This window comes from Lepidochelys kempii, chromosome 4 (assembly GCF_965140265.1).
Source record: "Lepidochelys kempii isolate rLepKem1 chromosome 4, rLepKem1.hap2, whole genome shotgun sequence".
NCBI lineage: Eukaryota > Metazoa > Chordata > Testudines > Cheloniidae > Lepidochelys > Lepidochelys kempii.
Window position 1 is genome coordinate 92,187,955 of NC_133259.1, and position 26,611 is coordinate 92,214,565.

The 26,611-nt window shown below is 39.4% G+C and overlaps 1 protein-coding gene across 5 annotated transcripts in view; it reads left to right on the forward strand.

Annotated features, from left to right (window-relative positions):
* The window catches only part of GABRA4 (gamma-aminobutyric acid type A receptor subunit alpha4), a 72,897-nt gene that overhangs the window by 21,172 nt on the left and 25,114 nt on the right, over nt 1–26,611 (forward strand). For 4 of the 5 annotated variants that reach the window (XM_073342133.1, XM_073342129.1, XM_073342132.1 and 1 more), the window contains 2 exons: nt 4,243–4,395; nt 12,774–13,033. In XM_073342133.1, coding sequence (XP_073198234.1) covers nt 4,243–4,395; nt 12,774–13,033 — 413 coding nt within the window. The remainder of the gene's footprint in view (nt 1–4,242; nt 4,396–12,773; nt 13,034–26,611) is intronic. The other variant, XM_073342130.1, reaches the window with a different exon arrangement.

Below are 26,611 nucleotides of genomic sequence, written 5' to 3' on the forward strand. Positions count from 1 at the left end.
TAATGATTGCTTAAAATGTAATCTGTAGAGTTAGGAGCCATGTAACTAAGGCTGTTAGAGGTCTTGAATTCCAGTTATAAAAATACTTTCTCGGTGCTCTGTCTGTATTATTTGGGAAAATACTTGCTTTTGTTTGGCAATGCAAACAATTCCAAAGAGAAATACAACATGTGGAATATGTTGTTAAAGTAATAAATTAGAACTATATTCAGAGTAGCATAGTGGTAATCACAACAGAGCCTGCTGCTGCTATTTGTGCTACTAAAATTTCTACTAAGGCAAGTGACAATATCAAGGTAGACCCAGTAAGTGAAATCTCACTGATTAGCTGTTTGATAAAATTTGTTTTAAAAATATTATCTATTGTTGATTTGTTACAAAATTACATTACTAAATCCTTGATGTTTGGTACTGTAAAATGAAATGCTGTGGCAGGACAAAGACAAAAATTAAACAACAGATTGAGGAATGTATTTGACAGATTTCTCTTTTTTTTTATTTCAAGATAAAAATATTTTCTTAATATATCTGGATATTATTAGCACGAGATGTTGTTGATTATCCATAAGATAATAAGACAAACCTGATCACTTCCCTGCCCCTCCCCCACCCCCCAAAAAAACCCAAAAAACAGTTTCTGGAGACCTCTTGCAGTCTAAGCTTGTTGTGTTTGTTTGTCTTCAGAATACTAGCTCAGAGATGCATGGCGTAAAATCCTGTTCCTGCTGAAGTCAATGGGATTTTTGCCATTGACTTCAAGGGGCGAGGATTTCACCTGTGGTGAAGACTGGACTTCAAAGCCATCTATTCTGTACTAGACGGTTTGTGTTACTTTTCCTGTAATTAAATTCTGGATTTCAATTTAGGCTTTTTGTAAGGGCCGCCTGTGATATCATTAATTAATACTGTAATTTCTAGCAGAAGGGTGTGAATTTTCATGACTCTGTGTGTGTCTATATGGGTGGTGACTGGTGGAGCAACTCTACCACTACAATAGAAATCCTTTGGTTTTGTTGTTGTTGGGTTTTTTGTGGAGAGGAATTTCCATTGACTGGAATGAGAAGATAAGGGGGTAGATTGTGCATAGTTCTATTCTGGGAAGAAAGTGGCACAGGAGCCTTCCCTGATCTCCTCTGCAGGGTGTAGGACAGCCTTGGGACTTAATCTTGCAAACTTCTTTCTCTTGTGAGTAGTCCTGACTCACTGAAATAGCCTCTTGATTTCAAATGAGTAAGAGTTCATCCCCTCTGAAGAGGCCTGCTCCAAAATGGACTGTCCCTGCTCTTCTTGGTCTGGCCTGGTCTACTTTTTCGTCTCTATTCCCTACCGTAGATTCATAGAATACAAGGCCAGAAGGAACTGTTGTGATCATCTAGTTTGACATCCTGTATAACACAGGCCATATAACTTCCCAAAAATAATTTCTATCAAGTGGGGGGCTGTAAGACTAGAAACATTGGCATTGCCATACTGGATCAGATCAGGTCCATCTAGTTCAACGTCCTGTTTTTGACAGTGGTCAGTACCAGAAGCTTCAGAAACAGGTATAAGAAATCCCCAAATGGACAACTTAGAATAACCTGCCCATCATGGAATATTTTTCCTAACTCCTGTCAGTCAGTGGTTGGTGTATGCCCTGGAGGATGAGAGTTTATAATCTATATCTATCTATCTATTTATATATACAATTATCCTATCAAATATAACTGTGAATGTTTGAAGGCTCAGTTTACCCTTCCTTTCTCATTCATTGTTTTATACACCTCTGTCATAGTGATAAATGTACAAACAACAGTGTCATTCTAAAGCTAAAGTTAAAATAATGACTGCTATAGTACTATTTACATGACTTTCTGAGACTGGTTTTAACCATTATTGTAAATCTCTTTCTCTCCAGGCATTTTGTTTTCCAAATCCCCATAGTTCTGAACCACTCCATGTTAGCTGAGAGTGGGTCTGATCCAAATGGAAAGATTCCCATTGACTTCAATGGCAGTTGGATAAGACCCACCATTTGCATTTCATTCTGAATATTTCTCACACTTTTAATAATGATGGCCACCTTATGTAATGGTTGTTAGACTAAATTAACTGATACCAGTAAAAAGAAAAGGAGTACTTATGGCACCTTAGAGACTAACCAATTTATTTGAGCATGAGCTTTCCTGAGCTACAGCTCACTTCATCGGATGCATACCGTGGAAACTGCAGAAGACATATACACAGAGACCATGAAACAATACCTCCTCCCACCCCACTCTCCTGCTGGTAATAGCTTATCTAAAGTGATCATCAAGTTGGGCCATTTCCAGCACAAATCCAGGTTTTCTCACCCCCCCCACCCCGCTCCAAAAACCACACACACAAACTCACTCTCCTGCTGGTAATAGCCCATCCAAAGTGACCACTCTCTTTAAAATGTGTATGATAATCAAGATGGGCCATTTCCAGCATAAATCCAAGTTTAACCAGAACGTCGGGGGGGGGGGGGGGGGAGAAAAAAACAAGGGGAAATAGGCTACCTTGCATAATGACTTAGCCACTCCCAGTCTCTATTTAAGCCTAAATTAATTGTATCCAATTTGCAAATGAATTCCAATTCAGCAATTTCTCGCTGGAGTCTGGATTTGAAGTTTTTTTGTTGTAAGATAGCAACCTTCATGTCTGTGATTGCGTGACCAGAGAGATTGAAGTGTTCTCCGACTGGTTTATGAATGTTAGAATTCTTGACATCTGATTTGTGTCCATTTATTCTTTTACATAGAGATTGTCCAGTTTGACCAATGTACATGGCAGAGGGGCATTGCTGGCACCCATGATGGCATATATCACATTGGTGGATGTGCAGGTGAATGAGCCTCTGATAGTGTGGCTGATGTTATTAGGCCCTGTGATGGTGTCCCCTGAATAGATATGTGGGCACAGTTGGCAACGGGCTTTGTTGCAAGGATAGGTTCCTGGGTTAGTGGTTCTGTTGTGTGGTATGTGGTTGTTGATGAGTATTTGCTTCAGGTTGCGGGGCTGTCTGTAGGCAAGGACTGGCCCATCTCCCAAGATTTGTGAGAGTGTTGGGTCATCCTTCAGGATAGGTTGTAGATCCTTAATAATGCGTTGGAGGGATTTTAGTTGGGGGCTGAAACTGCTGAATTGGAATTCATTTGCAAATTGGATACTATTAATTTAGGCTTAAATAGAGACTGGGAGTGGCTAAGTCATTATGCAAGGTAGCCTATTTCCCCTTGTTTTTTTCTATCCCCCCCGACGTTCTGGTTAAACTTGGATTTATGCTGGAAATGGCCCACCTTGATTATCATACACATTTTAAAGAGAGTGGTCACTTTGGATGGGCTATTACCAGCAGGAGAGTGAGTTTGTGTGTGTGGTTTTTGGAGGGGGGTGGGGGGGTGAGAACCTGGATTTGTGCTGGAAATGGCCCAACTTGATGATCACTTTAGATAAGCTATTACCAGCAGGAGAGTGGGGTGGGAGGAGGTATTGTTTCATGGTCTCTGTGTATATAATGTCTTCTGCAGTTTCCACGGTATGCATCCGATGAAGTGAGCTGTAGCTCAGGAAAGCTCATGCTCAAATAAATTGGTTAGTCTCTAAGGTGCCACAAGTACTCCTTTTCTTTTTGCGAACACAGACTAACATGGCTGTTACTCTGAAACCTGATACCAGTAAAGAATTTTAAAGGCATTATGTAAGTACGGAGTATTTATTTATTCATTCACTGTTTAATTATGACAGCAGTACTAGAATGGGAACATCTTGTGAAACAATTACAAGTTTCCATATGAACTAATATGTTCCATAAGGCAGTACCTAGATATTATAGTATGGTGTCTATATACAGTGAAATGGATATTACAAATGCCACAGCTGGATAGATGGTAAATAGATGCCTTCTATGCCTTGAGAGTGTTTTCTTCTTGAGATGCCAAAAGATCTCTTAAATAGCACTTAAACCATAAAAGGCAATCTAACATTACCTATTAATTTATAGTCTTTTATATTATGTTTCCAGAATGGCATTGTAAGGATGTATTACTTTCCATTTTGTTTGATATCACACTTCCTTTCCTTCTTGTTTCCTAAGCAACACATCTTCCCGTGCTTGTATTGCTAAGCTCTGAAGATAATATTTTCATATCTAATGCTGGTTGGCTGTCAGAAACATGGTTATTCTGCAAAATTGTATACGGAGTCAGAAGTATATTTGCCTTTCGCTTTATTTTATAGGTGAATATGTTGTTATGACAGTTTACTTCCACCTCAGAAGGAAAATGGGTTATTTTATGATTCAGACATATATCCCGTGCATTATGACCGTGATCCTCTCACAAGTGTCATTTTGGATAAATAAGGAATCTGTTCCAGCTAGAACCGTATTTGGTAATTATAATCTCTTCTTTCTTTTTTCCATTTAATTATGTTTCCTCCTCTAATAATTTTTACTAGAATAATCCTCATTAGCGGACAGAATATGCATACTTTCTCAAAACCAGTGCTGCTAACATGAGAAAATAAATTAAGTTCAAAGGCAGATGGGCCTTTGTTTACTATCTGCCTAATTATAAATATTAGGAATATGTAACTTGGCTCACTGGACTGTGGAGGGAAACTTGGAATATTTAACTTGGAGGGGAATGTGGTTGATTGTAGCAGGGTTAAATTTATTGGGACCCATCCCTTTGCCCATTGAAGCAAATGGGAAAACTCCCATATCCAAATCAGGCCCTCAGCCTGCAGAAGGGACAGTTTTACCCTCAGGTGTATGTTCATGGCTCTTCTTAGAGTAACTACAACTAAAGTGTCATTGAACTAATTTTTTTGGAATTACGTATATGTGTGCACAGATCTCAGGCACAAGTCTCACTGACATCAGTGGGAGTTTTGTCCAAGTAAGGAGTTTAGGTTTAGGTCCTGTATTGCAGTGAAACTGTCTTTTTTCTCCTGCTGCCTCCATGAAAGTGAACCGAAAAAGCAATTAGGCAAACGATCAGAAAATATTAAAGTGACACTCATTAAAATACAATTTGAAAAGAGACGCTACAACGAACACTGAAAATGAACAAACAAATGTGTGGAAGACAAAATGTACAAAACCAAACTGGTTCCTAACAAAGGAATGGAAAAAACAAGCATAGTTAAAGCAATCTTGTAAAGTGACTCTATAATGTATTGTATTTTGAAGCGAGATTAATCAGCTGGAGAGCATTTAGCCAAAAGATGTATTATATATAGATTTAAAAGAATAAGAATACTTCTAAGTGACAGCTCAACCAACACACAAGCAAAGACTGGAAGACTGTCCAGCATCACAAAAAGATCTGGTTAATAGTCAGTAATGGAAAAAAAATAAATCTAATGAGAACCTTAACACCCCACTCAAGCATTACGTTAGAGGGGAAGGTATACAAGTGGTGAGTCAATTCCCATGTACATTGGCAGTAACATGCAAGGCAATGGGGATGTCCAGATGGAATAGTCTGGGGGCCTGGCTGGACATTGTTGGTGACATAGCATCCCCTCCCCCAGTACAGAAACCAGCAACTATGTTGTTTTGATAGAAGTGTCCCTTAGGTACTTATCTAGGGCAGATATGGTATTGTAAAGTGGTAGCCAAGTATGCTAATGCAAGATTTTTGTACCCATGTCAAAACGATCTTTTGCACAAGTGAAAAGGCCACAGAAATGTACCTAAGTTGTCAAGACAAGTCTGAAAGAAAAAATTGCCAGTAAAATGGGATTTTTCTTATTTTATAAGACAGAAACAAATCTTAGTCCTATAAAAGGTTTCTTTGACACGTTATTAAGGCTCATTACTTAAAGAATGTTGGCCTCATATTTTGTATTGATAAATGCATAGGTTATTTATTGACACAAGTTTTAAACATTCATTATAATAGAAACCAGGTATACTCTTGAACACCATGGTGCTAACAAAACACTAATAGCCAATGGACTCCCTCTCAGTGGTCGGTAATATGACATTATATATGTGTGTCTATCCTTTGTCAATATATTTGCCATATTCAACATATCTATCTAAGCCATCTGTAGTGTCAGACTCATCTGGATCCACACTGGCAACTTTGAATAGTCCTCACCACAAGTACACAAGTAAGCCTGTGTGCACTCCATGCTCTGTCTTGAGCAACTATACTTGAGCTTACACTTTTTGGTTTTTTACACCCCATATAATGAGTTCCAGGAGTGCTTTGGTGTCTATGTCATTAGTGTTGGAGAAATGTGTCCACCCTTGTCATGTTGCTAGTCATTTCCAATTGGGGAAGGGATGTCAGGCTGAGCCTCCATGTCATGGTTTCAGATAAGGGTCTGGTAATTTGCATGCTTGGTATGTTGCAGAAGACTACTGTAAGTTAGAGGAGGGCCTTGTCCGGGCCTGATTGCAACAGAAAAGCTTATATCGTACACTATTTACATCCACTGAGTTAGCTGTTGGGTCATAGAGAAGGATTAGTAAAAGTTCTACTGATTTCAGTTGTGCAGGAAGTATATCCACTGTAGTGCCAAAATTAGCAAGGCCTCTAAATTTTTTTTTTTCTTTTCCTGACAAGCTTCCATGGTTTTAGTCTGCCAACTTCTGCCAGACTTCTGGTTGAATTACACTCAGTCAGCATATGTACTGCTGGCAACATTCTGCATAGTTGTTGGCCAAATTGAGCTGCTATCGTGTGGGTTGGTATAAACCTGGATTTATCTTTCATACCGGTATGAAACCGAAGGTCTTGAGCTGTTTGTTTATGAATAAAATGTACACGGAGAACTGCAACGTCAGTGTCTGGAGACCACACCACTACATAAGGGTATTCTTGTGAAACATGTGCAACATGATGTTGAGGCTGAGTATCTGCTTCTTCATACAATGAGAATAGATATTCTTGATCTACAGCTCCATCTGAAGTGACGATGCAAGCAATGAGGCCATCCTTGAATCTACCTGCAATAACCATTTTCTGAGCTGGGATGAGTAAAGTTTCTGCCATATCACACCATGAGTCTGACAAAAATATTACCATTTGTGCCTTATTCTTGGGATTTCCAGTGAATTTACTCCACTGCTGTAGGTTGGGTGTTTTGGAATCATGGATTTTGACTTCATTGCTTTGTGAAGATTGCTTTTGTGCACCCTTAAAAGCTTTACTTGAATCTTTGACGACATATCATCTTTTATCAACATATACTCTTTTGCAGCTTTCATAACTCTGTAGAGGCTGGTGTACTATTCTGAAGTTCAGTTCAGCAAGTTTTGCAAAGCTAGTTGCACCTCCTTGTGTGACCATTTGTGTAACAGCTATATTATCCAAGCTGTGGGCATGTTGGGTACATTGACTCTTTCTTTTCCTAATTCAGGCAATTGCTTATTCTTTGTGGTTTTTGTTCAGGGTACCATCAGAATGTGCTAGAGCATATGGAACTGTGGTAAACGTGTGAAAACTTCCTTCAGATTAATCTCTCTTATTTGTTCAGCTACTACAGGATGGCTAACAACTCCCTGTCTGCAATCACTAACTTCAGATTTGATCTTTTTCTTAGTGATGCAAATGTCTTGATTGTTGAGTTTGTGCACTGATTCAAAGAATCCAGTGATATTTGAATTTAATCTATCTTCTACAAACTATTCCATTGCTTTGATTCCTGTATCATTCTCAGTAACAAGCTGGGTGGCAACCTCTGCGCAATGCAGTTGCAATGTTGGTGAGTCTATTAAGTCAGCATTCAAATCAAATAGTTTTGTCATGGAGTTGGTGATTGTGTGAACAACATTATCTACATCTCCTTCAACATGTTGCATGCCCTCCTCATGTTTTCCTTCTGAAACATCTGAGTCTGCCTTATCACACATTACTTTCATGGAAGTTGTGATTGCTGAGTGCTTATGAGTAGCGATGAACCATCTAGCCAAGGCTCCTGGTTTCAAAATAAACCCCCCTATACCCACTTTTACTTTACTCTCACAGTTTACTCTTTGTTCAAGTGCCATGTCTGTCCATACTTCGCTGAATTTATTGCTAGACTGAGCCACAGCATGATTTCCATGCACAGACTGCTCATGAACTTTGGGGCCATAATCTGGCAGAAACTTCATATCGCTGATGTTCTCAGATACCCAGAGGGCATAGTTGGTGTGGTCAAAGACAAAAAATAGTGGTAGCATCTCTACAACTGTCACAAGGTGCAAGTCCCAGTTGCTTTCATGTTCAGCTCTAATGAAACACGTTAAGATGTTAACCATTTTGATGTAATCGTCCCAGAATGCAAAGGTGGGGAAATTGATGTTCCAAAATTGCAGACTCTGTGCAATACATCCCGTGCATTCTTGAGGGCATGACTGAGCTGGGAAAGTGTTGCTGCCGTGCTTTGACATTCTTGGAGCTTGCTATCGCTCTAAGGTGCCACAAGTCCTCCTTTTCTTTTTGCAGATACAGACTAACACGGCTGCTACTCTGAAACCTGTCTACATCTCAGTCACTCTCATTGTCTTGTACCCACTTACAAAATGCTATCCACTGCAGTCTGGATAAAGCCTCCACTACAACGTTGTGGGCCCTCAATCCACGGTGGTATTATTTGCCTTTAAGTACGTTGATTGCTGTGTTGCTACCATACACCTGCGATTCTGTGAGGCTGTCTTCAAGGCCACTGTCTTCATACATCTTTCCAATTGCAGCAAGAAATGTCTCTGTGGAATCTACCCTTCTTAAGATTGTTTTCTGAAATTCCTTTGGGCGCCTCCACTGGCTTTCTCTTTGGCCTTACAATATATAGCCCCATCAAATATGGGGACACTGTAATCTTGTTCAAGAGTCCTGGACATCTTGCTGACATTCTTCATTACAGTGAAAACTGTACTCTGTTCAGTAGGTGGTGCTGGCAGCATTGGACAGTACCCAATAGATGTGATGGTTGGTGTGGCAGAAGAAATCATCACATTAAAAGCTGTCCATCCTGATATTTGCTGAGCATTCACCTTTTCAAATTTGCATCAGATAGTTTGGTTGGGCAGCATCTTAGAATTATCCATTGCAGATCAAAGTTGGTGGCTTGTTGGAAAGCCTCATTACCAGTATACCAGTTACTTTTTACTTTCCCCACAAGATTTGGTGTAGATCATTACCCATGAGGATTGCACTCCAGTATGTCTTGGAACATTGCAGGAGTTTCAAGTGATTGTCTTTGCGGTGCTGTTTTCTTTGTTTGAGCCTGAGCGGCTACTGTGCCAAAGCTGCCTTCCGGAATAGAGGGGGTCTGGTAGACTACCACATTGAGCTAAAATTAAAACACCCTTTGCCATGTTTATAGTTGTAAAACATGATGTTGAAATAAGCTAATTTTTTAAAGAAATTACATGGTGTAAGCAGATCATAAATTACGCATATAGACAAAACAACAAGCAGAACATATTTAAATAAAATTTACCATAATGAAATCAATATAGGATAAAATTAGTATGTAATTATACACATGTTAAGAGAGAGTCATTACTTTGACTGTTTCAAGAAATTTGTGAAGGAATTTTGACATGACTTAATAAAAATTGTCCATAATTCTCAGATTATAACTGCATAATACCACATCTTCCTTGCCCTAAAATCACACTTGAGGGTTAATCCCCAAATTAAAATGCATTAAACTCTTTGTGTGTGTGTGTGTGTGTGTGGTGGGGGGTTGCTCTGAATTTCAAATACAGGCAGCATTTTCCATGTGGGCCCCTAGACTAAAAATAATGTCATGAATCAGCAAGATAGCAGCTGCCATGACCATCTTAAACAAGATTTGGCTATTGAAAATCTACAACATAAAGACCAAACTATGAATCATCAACTGAAATATTATGATTTGAAAGCTAGAGATCCACCAGAGATACAGACAGATGTCCAAATGCTTCAGGAAAATACTAAGTATGAAACTGAATTAATTGTTAACAAATGCTGAGATTCCTCAGAGTTCTGCAACTCCTTATTTCCAAAGTAATCCAGAAAAGAAGATGAAAATATCTGGGACGTGTTAAGAATCTAGAACATCTGCCATGGCAGGCGTGCAATTGGGCAGCTGGAGGAATGTGTGACAGGGGTCAATTGAAAGAATCCCTCTGTCAACCATTATTTCGAGAGGGAAAATGTGTAGACTTAACAACAGAGAGGACATGAAAAGAGCAGCCCAGGATAGGCAGGGATGGTGGAGCCTTGTCTCATTGATGATGTGGGAAGGATTTAGATTCACAATATTACAGTCGAAGGCCACATTTTATCACTTAAAATAAAGCAGCACCTATTTGGTTTAGCACAGCAGTGTAAACATTCTCTAAATATACACTCTCCATTTTAGCTGCAAATAAAGGAACAAATGATGGCAGCCAGTCCAAAAAGCGAACAGAATGTTAGGAACCATTTAGAAAGGCATAGGCAGAAAATATCATCATGCCACTATATAAATCCATGATATGCCCACACCTAGAATATTGCATGCAGTTCTGGTCGCTTCATCTCAAAAAAGGTATCTTAGAATTGGAACAAGTACGGAGAAAGACAACAAAATGATTAGGGGTGTGGAACAGCTTCCATAGGAGGAGAGATTAAAGAAGACTGGAACTGTTCATCTTAGAAAAGAGATGACTAAGGGAGGGGGATATGATAGAGGTGTATAAAAACATGAATGTTGTGGAGAAAGTTAATATGGAAGTGTTGTTTACCCCTATACATAACACAAGCACCAGAGGTCACCCACTGAAATGAATAGGCAGAGGTTTAAAACATAAGGAAGTACTTCTTACATGATGCACAGTGAATCTGTGGAACCTGTTGCCAGGGAATGTTTTGACAGGCAAAAGTATAACTGGGTTCAAAAAAATAATTAGATAATTGGCCTCAGTGAGTTCTGATCCTGCATTAATGCTAGTTAATATGGGAAGGCAAAGTTCAGTTTTTAGGGGCCAGTTCTATAGATCTATAGAGTTGAGTTCTGCAAGCCACAGAAACCCCTGGGAATTATGCTGCCTCGTACGGCTCACATCCTATCCTAGCCAAACCTATTGTAATGCTGATAAGTAACAGAAACATGCACAGTAGTAAGTCAGATTTGTGATTTATTGTATAAATTTGGTGCCAAAATCTTACAATAAACTATGTACAAAAGATCTGATTTTTACATATCAGGAATAGGATTCTATAGACTAGGTGGAGTTTTGGAGAGGTGCTGCTGGGTGGATACGGGAGATCAGTGTTCCTTAGGAAAGGGGGAGAAATAATCTGCATAGTTTTAGGGGTTTTATCTTTTTGCTTACTATGCTGATTCTTTTTTTAAAAAATGCTTATGTGCATCTGCTTGGAAATGCATAAGTGTGTTTAGGGCTCATGTCTGTTAGCATTTTAATAGAACGTAATTTGCTACTCTGGAAAGTTAGCCTATGACACACACAAACATAAAGAGCAGTTAAGGGCTGGGATATTTTTGAAATATCTTAAAAGCTTATAAAATATAGAAAATTGCATCTGATACTTTGAAAACATTCTGGGGAAGAACTTCTGCCCCATCGACACCATTTTATTTTATTTATTTTATTATGTTTTTCCCTTCTCAACATTTCTAGGTTCTCCCAATTGTTGATTGGTTCAGAATTTACCCATAGTGCCACTGACGTCCATGGGTAATTTAATAGCTACTAGCTTCTCAATCTCTTTTCCCAAATAGGAGAGGTTTGATTCTGGGAAATAATTAACAAATCACTCCAGCATTAAGTGGTGCCTCCTTGAGGAGGACTCTGATCACTTCATGTTTAAGAAAGGTCAGGACCTTCCTCTGCTAACCAACACATTAATAATGTCATCAGTAAAGACATATCAGCTAAACTACTGAGTCTTGGAAAACAGAGTCATCTTCTTTAGAAACAACTATTTCAATAGGGATTTCTTTACTAGCTAAATTACTTTAATTAGCCTGAGAAAATCCCATCACCCACATCAGTATGTCCACCATCACCTTTTTGAGTAAGACTCCTGCAAGCTCACAATGAACTGTATTTACCTTGTTGGGTTTGACCTTTAGGTTTCACCTATTCTGCCCTCAATTTCCTCTTAGAAGTTCCATGTTGAGCAAAGTCATCAATGTAGATGATAAGAGTTGCACACAAATCAAGACGCCTCAGCCCATAAAGGATCTCATTCTGCAGTCCTTACTCAGGCAAGTCTCCCATTGGCTTCAACTGGAGTTTTGCCAGAATAAAAACTGGAAGATTAGGTCCAATCACTGTTCCCATTCGCCCACAGAGAGCAAGACATGGTGCTCTCTTTTCATGAGGGATTGAGAGATCTTGCTCTTCACATATTTTCCTAGCATGGGAGTATTAGTCTCAACTTGGGACCTGAATTGAGATCCTCTTATGGCATTAGAGTTACGTTATCCCTGAACTGCAAGGTCAAGCGCAGTATAAATTGTTTTCTCACAAATTATTGTTGCCTATTTTGCTTTAAAGCTATAAGGATCATTAGTGCTATTTTAAAAAAAATTGAATATTGAGTTCCTTTCTCCTCATTATTCATTGGCAAGATGATTTAAGTGGCATGTTCAGTTAAATGAGGATTATCTTGAGATCTGCAATTTAATTGTATTTTTTGATGTTAGGTTTTGCAATTACAAATGGAAAACTACTAGATGGTTTTGATTTTTCTTTTTTTATTGCCATTCTGATCTGATAAAATAAAATATGGATAGAGCAATTAATTTTGCTTTGTTTCTTTGCTTTGAAGGAATAACGACAGTTTTGACAATGACAACGTTGAGCATCAGTGCAAGGCATTCGTTGCCAAAAGTATCCTATGCCACTGCCATGGACTGGTTCATAGCTGTCTGCTTTGCCTTTGTGTTCTCTGCTCTTATTGAATTTGCTGCTGTCAACTATTTTACTAATGTTCAGCTGGAAAAGGCCAAAAGGAAGACAGTGAAATCACTCCTTGAATTTCCAATCTTGCCGGTGCAGCGAGAACAGTGCACAGAAGAGGCACTCATGGTATTTTATTTATCTGTTGTTTGTTATACTGTTTTCAGGACTATATACACTTGTTTGAGTCCAGTGCATGAAAAATATCTGACAATATATTTATAGGGTCCCGTAAGAGAACATTGTAAGGGATAAATCCTGGTCCTATTGAGGGCTTTTTTCCACTGTCATAAATGGGACCAGGACTTGGTTCTCTTAGGATCTTTCCATATTGTCCATTTTGATTAACGAGTTATACCTTCCAGATAGAGGGTCTAATCTTGATGAAATAGAGTGAAGATGAAAGTAGAATATTTAACAACACATGTAGCTTATATTTATCCATCTGAGAAGAGCGGGCCAGACTGCATTCTCCTCATGGGAGGGAGCTAAGCTAGAAGGTTCTCCTTGTGGGGTTTCCTCCCAAGTCATTCCATTGTGTTGTTTTCACTCCATCTCCCTGTTGCCTAGGCTGTGTGTCCAGTCCACAAAATATACAGATCCCAGGGCACCAGAGGAGACTGGGATCATCTACATGGAGGCTTGATGCCTTTCTATTGTTTCTGAGTGTTTTAACCTTCCCTTTACCCTCTTGTCTTCATTGGAGCCACATTATCTGGGCCACCCCTGGCTGTGGTTGGCACCAGCACCCTGAGAGTCCGAGACTATTACTTTTCCATGGAAATCTCTGCAAGACTAATGGAGGTGACAATGTACCTGATCCTCAACCTAGATCCCAGCCTGCTCACTCCTTTCTACTGTCACCCCTGCACAGTGTCCCAAGCCATCAGGATGCCCTCTGAAGGCTCCCAGACAATAGGGGTAACCACAGAGGCAACTGTATCCATATCCGTATAAGAGGCAGGCAGGCCAGTCTCTGCATGGAGTTCTGGGATTCATACTTAGTTAAGATTTCAAAGAAGGAAAGAAAATGTGTATCATCCTCCAAGAGTCGGGATCCAATGTGGTGGTGGTGGTCTGGCTGCAAGCAGTAATTTTAAAATCAGTTAGACAGGTTAAAAAAAAATAGCATTCGGCAATAAGAAAGTTCCCCTCTACGCTAAACATGGAATTCAGCCAAATGTAAGTCTGCGGCTTTGCTGTCGCCATTTATAATTTTTTTTAATTCTTCCTTGCATTGCTGAGTGATTGGACGGTGTCCGGAAAAATCAGTTGGTTGTGTCCATCAATAATTATATCTTTCTTCTTGCAGACTGTTTTTTAATAGTCTTTTTTCCCGCCTCTCCTGAATTTATTAATGAAGCAGTTAAAGTTTTGGTTTGAGCCTGTTGGGAAGGACTTCTCTGGGATTCTGTAACCCTTTTATATCTTCATTTATTTATTTTAATTTATCAAAGAAGCTAATGACATAGGGCCAGATTCTGATCCCCTTGCTCACGGTGAGTAATACATTTAAATCAGTGGAATAAGGTACTACTCAGAATAAGCAAGGGTGGCACAATCTATCCAACAATCAGTATTCCTTTATGTGCAGATCTCACAGCACTGAACCTTCATTTTCTATGAAATCAGTAAGTGTTCAAGACTCTTATCACGTGGGATTTGTCAGATCCAGCTATTTCAGTCATGGATTTGTTTTCAAGGAGCTGATTATAATGTCTTTTTGCACAGGCACCCCACCTACCTACTGTCAAGCCTTTTCCGTGGATTGCTTTTTAGCTATCGTAGTGTCCTAAATGAGATCTAGGTAGTTTGTGTGATTCCTTAGTACTTATCTTGATATCCAGGCCCGCTAATTAAAAGTCTGACCCCAACTCCCGTTGAAGTCGATGGAAGCTTGGGTTGTATCAGACCCTAAGAGTATGCCTGTACTGCAAAAACGCCAGTGGCAGCAAGTTTCAGAGCCCACATCAGTTTCAAAGCCTGAGCTGGAATGTCGACGTGACTATTTCTAGCCTCATAATGTGAGCTGGAGGCAGCTGACCTGGGGTCTGAGACTTGCTGCAGCAGGTGGTTGTTTTTTTTTGTTTGTTTTTTTGGCCATGTAGATGTACCCTTTGGGTCCAGAGGCTAGATCTTCAGCTCCACTCAGCTTCAAGCCAACTTTGTGATGCCCCAGACCCTTGGGAAGTGGCAAGGAAGATTTAGATATTAGGAAAATCTTTCTAACAATAAGGATACTTAAATACTGGAATAGGCTTCCAAGGGAGGTTGTGGAATCCCTGTCATTGGAAGTTTTTAAGAACAGGTTAGACAAGACACCTGTCAGGAATCGTCTAGCTATACTTGGTCCTGCCTCTGTGTGGGTGGATGGACTAGATGACCTCTTGAGGACCCTACCTTCCCTACATTTCTATGATTCTAGGATTGACCTCTTCCCTCCACCTTCACTCTCTATTGCTTTCCTCCCCTGCTGTCCACCCACTTCCACTTTCCTTCCCACCTCTTTGCTCTCTCACTACCCTCCTTCATAGCTATTCCACAGTAGCATCCCCTGTGGATACTCTGAACATGGAATAAGCATGTCCACATGTAGAATTATTGCAGAGTACCTACTGAACTTTTAATTCATACCCTAACTTAGTTCACAATAACTCTTCTATGTAGGCAAGCCCTGAGTTTTGAGTTCAGAAGGATTGCCCAGTGTTTAGTATTAATATACCATAAAAATAACTTTTAAATGTAATTTGTCTTTTACTATTACTATTATTTTGTCTCATCCTAATTAGGTGTTTCATTTTGATTTCTTATGTCAATCCTGTTTGGTTTCTCCTATGTTGACATTTGTGTTAAAATAGTGGAATTAGCAATAAACTTGGGCAAAACTTGTGAAATTCATGAGACCTTTTTTTAAACTTGTCTTACACAACTTAGCCCTCCTGAAATTTAGATTGTTGGCAGAATTTCGACAGACTGGCCGTTGTCCACGGGAAAATGTGAACATTCAAAAAGACAGTTAGCCAAAACTTCGCACTTGTAAATTTTGAAAAAGCTGTCCAAAAATCTTAAAAGCCCTAAACCCTCTCCCTGGTGCACAGCCACAGTATCTATATTGTGTGATAGGAATCTCCTACTCCCCTTCCTGACTGAGACTGGACTGCCCCTGCTATCATCCACCTTGGGCGCTGTAGAGATGACTATGCTGGTTTTTCACCATTGAGATTCCCCAGACTTAGGGTAGCTTTAGATCCCCCTCAAAACAACAACAAAAAGACAGTAACTGATCTTATGAAAAAAAATGCTATATATGAAAAGTAGAACTAAGTTCTGCCCTTCTCTGGGCTGTTGTTCCTGAATGAGTATTCCTTATCTATATGAACGATCCCAATAATTGAAGTGGAGTATAAATATGGATTTGCAGCACTGGCCTCTGTATGAGGAAGGAGGGAATTGGACTATGAAGGTAGGTCCCTTGTGATGGAAGGGGATTGTACAGCCCAATAAACATAAGAATTAAGCAAATTAATAATAGGATTTGATAAAATAAAGATTTTATTATTAGAAATAGTTTTTCAAGTATGTATGTCATCCATTAGATCTGTTTCCATGAGACCAACAATAATTTTAAAATGTGATTTTCATGTAAAGTCAATGTATATATTACTCAGACCAATATACTGTGGTTTTTTAAAGAGAGATCTAGATTTTTAATCAAAAGCCCATTCTCCAAATGTCTGATAGGTTTTCTTTGGAAAGCTGTTTCATTGGAAAGAGATGCATTCTGGTCTATTTGGAGGTGTCCATTTACATTATGCATAACTCATGCAAATCTATATCAAAGGTAGCATAGCTTTGACTACAACATACTTTGACAAAGATATTGGCTGTATGATGTGACTAGTTGTTCTTTTGTATAATTACATTTACTTCACTACGTTTACATCATGGATGAGACTGACCTAATATATTTTAAATTAAATTACCTTTTGTCTAAAAAAACCAGTAAGCTTTTTCAGAGCATAGTTAGACAATCCGATGCATTTTAACTTAGACCAATATATTCCAATACTTTCATTACTCAACCAGTCTAACACACCTTTCTGACATCAATGGATTTATTACTGTACTTGGGCCTCAATTCTGCAATTGACTCTGCAGAGGTGGACCCCTGCTCTTGTGAAACAAGCTACAGGATTGGTATCTTGGGATCCGATTTTGATGTCTTTACATAGGAGGGAGGAATGAGGTTTGCCTATCAGCCATGATCTCTCAGAGACTCTTGGAGATGTTCGATAGAACTCAGTGGGCTTTGGATCAGGCCCTTGAATCTCCGCTGTGATGTGCTGATGCTGCTGCAAGCATTCCACCACAACGTAAATTAAAGAGTTTAGTGGTACAGAGGATACATCACATGGGATGTTTGACTGAAAGGGAGTGTTCTTGCATTATTCATACTGAGGTGCAAATATTTATTCTCTTTTTGCTGTTTATTCTTCCTGAGATTGGTTTTAATTCTGCTATTTGGCTGTACTATAAATATCCAAGTATTTATTTCACTAAGACACAAGCAATTTCTGTTTCCCATTATCAGACAAGGTTATAATAATAACTTTTCTTATCAGGCCTCTGAAGACTCTTATTTTCCTGATACCTCTGTAGGATAATTTAAATTTGATAACTTTGTTGTATTACATTTTCCAAGGCTATATCTGCTCCTGTAAGAAATGTAATTTGTGTGTCACAAACAAAAACTGCCTTGGTTCGTGATTTTTTTTTTTATTTGTCTCCAGTTTGTTCCCCTAAAACAGTCAATATTTTGTTAGTGTTATAGAAGTCAGTTTTGCCTAGTATTGTTCTCTAGCTGGTAGAAAGTGCTGGTAACATAGCAAAAGAGTAATCAGTTCACATGAGCAGGAAAATCATGTCATATTAGTAGGTCAGAGTCTATTCTCTGATGTGCAACTCATGTTGAAATCAATGAGGGTTGTATGGATAATCTGGAAGGGCAGAATTTGGCCTGTGACAATTATTATATTAGAAATTGCTTTGTTACTACAATGATTTAACATACAGTAACAGGTCAACATGAAGTCAGTATTTATTCAGAAACATGGTGACTGGGCCTTTTGAGGAAAAATTATTTTTCTTTCCCCTCTTATGATCTCCATCTCAGGGGGAAGCAATTGTCCCTGAAGGTCAAGGATGGGAAATAAGGGCATTGCCTTATTGCTTTTAAGGGCTTTATTCAAAGTGTATTCTGAGTTATGTGTTGCTTACCTTCTTTCATATGTAATTTCTGAACAAAGAGACATGCCTTGCCTACACAGCGTTCTACTCCAAGTTCAGCTCCTTTCTGTTGTTCTTGTCAGTCCCTTCTCCTCTCCCAGGCCTTTTGTTCGCTCAGTTCACTATCTCCATGCCCACTCAGCCCCTCTGGCTACCCTGCACTTAGTGCTGCTGTTGTTACCTTAATGTTACCTCCTCCCCACCATGTCAGCTTCCTTTACTGTTGTTGTCCAGCAAACAGGAAATCGGGCACCTATATCTGCCCAGATAACACTCCTCTGCCCTGGGCTTATGGGTAATGGCATTTTTTTTTGTTCAGTCTGTATGGAGATAGGGTATGGCAACCCAGGATGCAAGGAATATGCACTTCTCCTAGGCAGCTTCTGCCTGCATTATTCCTGAGAAAAGTGCAGCAGAGCTTAAAGCTACCCTCCTCTGACCCAAACCAATAGGCGAGGACAGGTAGCACCTATCCGAGCCTGCCCTCCCTCAAGTGTAACCCTGGGGTGATGGGGCAGGCAGCAGGTTAGCACCTTCTTGCATCAGCAAGACTGAATCTGGCCCTGTATATTTTGATCTTTGTTTAGGAAAAGCAGAAATATTGTTGTATGTGATTAGGGTTGCCAACTGTGGTTGGCCGTATTCCTGGAGGTTTCGTCACATGACATAATCTTTAATTAAGATTAATCTTTAATCCCTAGAGAGTACAGGACAAGCCTGGAGGGTTGGCAACCCTAGTGCTGGAGGAAGCGGAATGATTTATGGTTTCTCAGAATCATGATTCTATTTTTATGTTTCTGTGCTAGTTTCACTTCCATTTAAAGACATACTGACTTTTTGTGTTAAAGAAGAATTTCATCACATTTTGGATCATTTCAAAAAGTTCCATTTTAAAAAAACAAACCTCTTCAGCACTATTAGTAAGACCTTTATCCTTCTCAGTGTATCTCTGGGATGTGCGGTCCGAAAAGTAGGTCAGTTTAAACAAACCCTTTTCTACAATTCTGAGCACTTAAAATTAAATCAAATATTTTTAAAGCTTAAAGTTACAAATAGATGTAATCCATACTGACTCAGATCCCTTTTTTTTATCCTAACCCAGCTAAAGTATTGTTGTCTTATTGGGTGTCTTTTTAAAAATCTTATATTTTTTGGTCATTTATTATCCAAACCTAGCACATGCCAGATATTATCTCATCGTTGTTGTTTGACCACACTGAGCCAATAGGAGTTTTGCCATGGGCTGTACTGGGGTAGGATTTCACCCTGTGACTTCAGGCACAGTGCTGAGCAAGGAGAGATGCATACGGTGCGCCCCACAATTCCTCCCCCTGCTTCCTCTGCGCTCTAACAGCGGCAGTACATTATTAGCTCCCCCTTTAGCTATTCTAGGCAGGGAGTAGAGGGGTGGAGCCTGCTCTGAAGAGGGAGTAAAGCGGCAAGTGGCTTTGCTTGCTCCAACCTGACCAGATCTAATGTTCATATTGCCCATGTCTGGGTATATGCTCGCTTACTCCCTTGCACGGACGTGCAGTCACTCCCATTCTGGCCCTAGCTGTTTAGTTACACAAGTGTTCAGTTTAATCGTTATTAAATTCTAAGACTTAAATAACACTAGAAAATGGAATAATGATTCAGTTTTAAAATGTAATAGTAGGGTTTCACTTCTATTTCCATAGCCTTAGGTAATTTAAAAAAAAAAAAGTCATGGTGTTTAGCAGTTAAATCCAGCCAGGAACCAAATGAGAGATACTGGCCTTAAAAAATGTCAGGTGGTCATGCAAATGGATGGGAATGACGATGATCAGATAAAGGAGGGAGCTTTCAGTGCTCTCTGAATAATGTATTTGACATGTCAACAATTTTCTATCGCTTTAGTTTCGTTAGCATCTCTGCTATCAGTAATTTAGAGTAATAATGAGAGAGCAGTTCTGTGTGGGATGAAAGTAGATGTGGGTCTAGTGTGAGTGGCATATCTCATATTAAACCTTATTTGAAAGGTATGGTAGTGATGACTAGCTGCCTAACTCTGTGGTGATTCAATGTGCATGCTGAGCATTTGGATACTTGAGGATAAAGTCCAGCTTCTATTTGAATATCACTGTTAGCCTGCTGAAGCCCTATGCGTGCCTTTAACTTTACATACTATGAGTAGACCCATTGACTTCAGCAGAGTTAAGCATATGTATAAATCTTTACGGGATCGAACCTAACTGCCAACATTGCAAGTAGTTTAAATGGGCTTCTTAGTATTTCACATTAGCAATATCATTCTGAATGGTATAAATCATAGCGTTCTATTAACTGGATGGTCCCTATCCAGAAACCTTGGATTGACGATACCTTTGATATGGTTAGGGTGTGCAACATAGCGGGGGAGGGAAGCTCAGTGGTTTGAGCATTGGCCTGCTAAACACAGGGTTGTGAGTTCAATCCTTGAGGGGGTCATTTAGGGATCTGGGGCAACTATGGGGGACTGGTCCTGCTTTGAGCAGGGGGTTGGACTAGATGACCTCCTGAGGTCCCTTCCAACCCTGATATTCTATGATTCATAGGCAGCTGTGGAAAAGTGAAAACTTTCTTCTTTTGGAAGGTGAGAAATTCTTGGGAGATGGAAATCAAGGTATTTGATTTAGGTCAGATTCTGATCCAACCACTGTAAATCCAGAAGAAAAATCCATTGAGTTACAGATCTGGGTTTGGCCATGGATAATCAGGTTGTAATGACGGTAATGTGACCAAAATTGTTTGACTTTAAAGTTGTTACCACAGGAGTTCTGTCACAGCAGATTTCTTGTAAATAAACAGGATGTCCTTCTGGAGTCCTTCCCACCTGCAAAGCCTGCTAGAAAGTGTAGCAGTTTGCTAATTCTTGTAACTCTAATACTATAAAGAACTGCCAGAAATGCAAGCTAGGCACTGTGAGGCTCTTCTCTGTTATTAGTCATTTTAAGCTCCAAAGGCCGGAGTCAAATTCCATTGAGTTAATTGGGTTTTAGATCAGGCACTTACTTTGGAAATTAAAGCATAAATAGATAATGTTGTTTTTGTAGGCCTCTGTTCAGGAAAGCACTTAAGTACATGCTTAATAAATGAAAGCACATGCTTAAGTGGATTACTAACTAGGGATGGATTTAAGCATGTGCTTAAGTGCATTCCTCAGTCAGGGAGAATTGAACAGATCCACTGAAAAGTAAATACTCTTCAGGTTCACCACTGAAATAAATAATGGTTGTTGTTTTAATATTGGCTTCAAGAACCCAGTTGGGATTTGGATGAAACCAGTTTATCAGATCTTTTTGTCTTCTAGTTTTTAATGAAAGTAAATATTGAAAATAGCCAAGTATTGTAATATCTTAGAACATTTTAAAAACACAAAAGGAGACTAAGCCCCTGGCTGGAAGGAGTAGGATTTTCAGGTAGTTCTGAATAAATACTATGCTTTCTAAAGAACAAATGAGGAAAAGACTAAAAAAAAATTTAAAGTTGTCATTTCAATAGTCCTCATTTATATGGATGTGTATTTATCCACAAAGAGGATCAATTTTCCTGTTTCCTGTAAAGATTTTTATGATAAGCCTGTGAGTTAAATTTGAATTGTTGTTTGTACTGTGGCTTCAATATTTTTTTATTGGTTTGAAAATTGTTATGGGAAAAACTGAGTAGTGAGGTTTGTGGTACAGGTGAGCCCAAGCACCACCAAACTTTAGGGTGAGTTTTCTATGCTAATGGTGACATTTTAGCTAATTTCATTTATACTCTGAGGGGATGAGGGTGGGGGGAAATAAATCTGTTAGAAGCTTGGAAAAATCCCTCAGGCAGATTAGTATGTTTTCAAAGACATTTTCACCAAGCCACTGTAACAAATTTAAGGAGAATTTAAGGTCACTGGAGAATTGAAAAGTGGAGAAAACACTTTTTAAAAGTCCTTCTCGTTTCTAATCAACTCTTTCCTCTCTTCCTTTGAATACACTATATGGAACAATCCTGCAATGGGGGATAAACAAATAAACCTAATGGATCTTTGCTATATTCAGTTTTGTTTCCTGATTCTCATACTCTGGCTTTATCTAAATTGCATGATTGTTTTGCATTTTTATTTTAAATCTTGAGCCTAAATATTGCACAGCTGGAGGGGGTGATATGACATAGTTAAATATCCGGCATTACAGATAGGATTATAAACAGTAGCTTTCAATAACTATTATTTCTGTTCACATAATTCTAAACTCTATTGATTTCCAAATTATGAAATAGTTTTTGTGCACTATGGTATTCTTCTCTCTTTGTAATGGAATTCATTGTCCTTTGTGCAGGTGTAGATTTTACTAGGACTAGGCAAAGTAAAATCTATAATGCATTTTTCAGTAAATATTGATCCCCCTGGCTCTGGAACGTCAACCTAAGAGATACTTCTGTTCCAAGTTTATATGTTTTGCTGTGACATGGCAAGATGGCGAATCGGGGCCTGAAAGGATTTTTGATTTTCTTATAGTACATAATCAGCGATAAATATCTGGGAGAGGGGCAGAAGTGAACAATGCATACCAAAGAGAGGAAGACAACTGTTGTTTACACTGATGAGAACATGTTTCAGAGTAACAGCCGTGTTAGTCTGTATTCACAAAAAGAAAAGGAGTACTTGTGGCACCTTAGAGACTAACCAATTTATTTGAGCATAAGCTTTCGTGAGCTACAGCTCACTTTATCAGATGCATACCGTGGAAAGTGTAGAAGATCTTATTATATACACACAAAGCGTGAAAAAATACCTCCTCCCACCCAACTCTCCTGCTGGTAATAGCTTATCCAAAGTGACCACTCTCCTTACATTGTGTATGATAATCAAGGTGGGCCATTTCCAGCACAAATCCAGGGTTTAACAAGAACGTATGGGGGGGGGGGGGGGGAGATGTAGGTAGGAATAGTGGTCAGTAGACCTACATGCCTCCAGCTTTCACCCTGACCACACCACACGATCCATCGTATACAGCCAAGCTCTGCAATACAACCGCATTTGCTCCAACCCCTCAGACAGAGACAGACACCTACAAGATCTCTATCAAGCATTCTTACAACTAAAATACCCACCTGCGGAAGTGAAGAAACAGATTGATAGAGCCAGAAGAGTTCCCAGAAGTCACCTACTACAGGACAGGCCTAACAAAGAAAATAACAGAACGCCACTAGCCGTCACCTTCAGCCCCCAACTAAAACCCCTTCAACGCATTATTAAGGATCTACAACCTATCCTGAAGGATGACCCAACACTCTCACAAATCTTGGGAGACGGGACAGTCCTTGCCTACAGACAGCCCCCCAACCTGAAGCAAATACTCACCAGCAACCACATACCACACAGCAGGAACCTATCCTTGCAACAAAGCCCGTTGCCAACTGTGCCCACATATCTATTCAGGGGACACCATCACAGGGCCTAATAACATCAGGCACACTATCAGAGGCTCGTTCACCTGCACATCCACCAATGTGATATATGCCATCATGTGCCAGCAATGCCCCTCTGCCATGTACATTGGTCAAACTGGACAATCTCTACGTAAAAGAATAAATGGACACAAATCAGATGTCAAGAATTCTAACATTCATAAACCAGTCGGAGAACACTTCAATCTCTCTGGTCACGCAATTACAGACATGAAAGTCGCTATTTTACAACAGAAAAACTTCAAATCCAGACTCCAGCGAGAAACTACTGAATTGGAATTCATTTGCAAATTGGGTACAATTAACTTAGGCTTGAATAGAGACTGGGAGTGGCTTAGTCATTATGCAAGGTAGCCTATTTCCCCTTGGTTTTTCCTACCCCCCCCCCCCCCAGACGTTCTTGTTAAACCCTGGATTTGTGCTGGAAATGGCCCACCTTGATTATCATACACATTGTAAGGAGAGTGATCACTTTAGATAAGCTATTACCAGCAGGAGAGTGGGGTGGGAGGATGTATTTTTTCATGCTTTGTGTGTATATAATAAGATCTTCTACACTTTCACGGTATGCATCCGATGAAGTGAACTGTAGCTCACGAAAGCTTATGCTCAAATAAATTGGTTAGTCTCTAAGGTGCCACAAGTACTCCTTTTCTTGATGAGAACATGTTATCTCCGTGGCAAACCTCAAATCTCATGCAATTTGGCAAGCTGTCATTCCTCCTGAAGTAACTGGAAACCGGCGCTTCTCTAGGAAACAGCAGACAGGATAAGAAAAGGGCTCTTGGATTAGAGTGCAATGGAAAAGTGTTTCTAAACTGGGATAAAGGCAGGTTTTCATGGCGTGGCTAAACAGTACTGCACTTATTGACAGAATCTGTGCCTAAATCTCCCAAATTTATATTGAAATCCAGACAGGTGACCACCCTCACCTTCACAATTTCCTCTTAGATAGGATTTTGAAAATTAGCCATATTTGCACTTTATTTACATGTGTTTTGCAGTGGTTGCATATGTAAATTAAGGAATTGTGGCACTAGTGGCTAAGAAGCACCATCTGAAAACAAAATTACTCAATTTGTTCATGGAAGCACCATTATTATGCGGACAAAAGTTGCATGTATTTGAAGTCCCATAAAATGTGTGCCTTTTGGTGTGAGTAAAGGAGTTCTAATTTTGAAAAATACATACTTTGACTGTGTGACATCAAATGACTCCCTGTTCTTCCTGTACATTAAGTTAACCTGCATGTGGATTGTAAATTACTGAAATCTTAGTGATACTGCCATGGACGAAGACCGACTCTAACCCCGGGCCTGCTAAATTATGGGGGGAGGGCACATACACATGAATTTAACATTTGCTTTTCTCCACATAACCATAAAACCGTCTTTAGTCTATATTATGGCTATATCCTTCCCCTTTAAAACAGCAACACAACAAGCCTATTATTCCGAATTGATGGTACAGTATCTCTGACCTAAATGGAGACCCTACTGGTGTAGAATCTAGTGACATAAAGGGATTGTTAAAGCTCTGAAAAAACATGCCTCCATAGCAATGAGAGCTTCCTTGTAGTGCACAGTTGCTGCAAAAGCGGTCCTGGGACGTTCCACGAGGCTGCTCTGAATATGTCTGGAGTAGGACAAGACAGACATAGCACTGCTAAAGTGTTGTCTCACCCAGCTCCAGGATTGCTGAAGTGCTGCTGTGGCTTACTCTGTTCAAAATAGTGCTGAAGCTGATCTGCAAATAAGTGACCCTAAATGTATCACATTCCTGCTTATCAGCAGTTGGTGATAGTCTTGTCCGGAATGGCTAGAGACCTACAAAGCGGATTTATGCACTACTACGACTGATAGTTCTTTAGCTGAACTAATAGGAGATTTACTCTTTCTTTTAATTCAGATCCCAATAGGGCATGTTCCTCATACAAACTGTGAAAGCAATTTTAAATGAAACAGAATGATTTAAAACTGCTATGTAGAACACTAGTGTGCTGCAAGAGGATTCTCAAAACACTTTGTTGAGAGCTAGAAAGGGGCTCGGCAAGGAACTGCATAATGCTGCACTAGCATATGACTTTCTTACAGCTTGCACAATTCTCAGTATTTTGCATCATAGACCTATTCAGTGGGGTTTGCATAATTTGATGCACTGTAAATACTTTTATCGTTGCTTCAGCCTTTCCATACGAATGCTGCATTTCCTGAGGCTTGTATAAGGCATCTATCCTGCAATATTTTAAAAGTACGTACTTGCTTGTTTTACAGATGACTTGATCGGGTCTCATCACGGAGGTTGTGAAATGGATGTGTTGATTCGTTTTATTTGTTTTAAAACAACATGACTAAGTTTGTCATTTCAGTGTGTATATTAATATGTTGTTGATCCAGTTGCTGTAAATCTCAGCTCAGCTGCTCTGCACTGTTTCAGTTCATGCTAAATTGGCAATCTGACTTCACTGAAGTGCAAAATTGGCTTGCTTGTCATAAACTGGTAAAACGTGGGGGGAAAAAAACAATCTACTACCTGATTTTGTTTGGCTCAAGTCAAGGATTATGTAGGCTCAGAGGAAGTTTCAAAATTTGTATTTAGATGAACAGCTTTTATAGTGTGCAAACCTTGTTAAATATTGAAGAGTTTTTTGATTGACTCCTATTTGAACTTCATTTTAGTGTGATAGCAAACAGTAACCAGCGGTTTGAGTCTTACTTTATGGACACAGGGAATGATCTGGGAGTTGATTTTGTGAGTGATTTATTACTCTATTTTGGTGGTGTGATGTATTTTCTCCTATAAGGTGACCAACACAACCTTGCTGCAGAAACCTGCCATAAGATTTAATGCTAAATGTATCCAATCTATGTTGAACTATGCTAATAGCATACTTCATTGTGTTATCTATGGTCAATTGCATGTGCTTCCACTTGAAAAGAGAAGGGCACAGCATTAATCACAATATTTATGCAT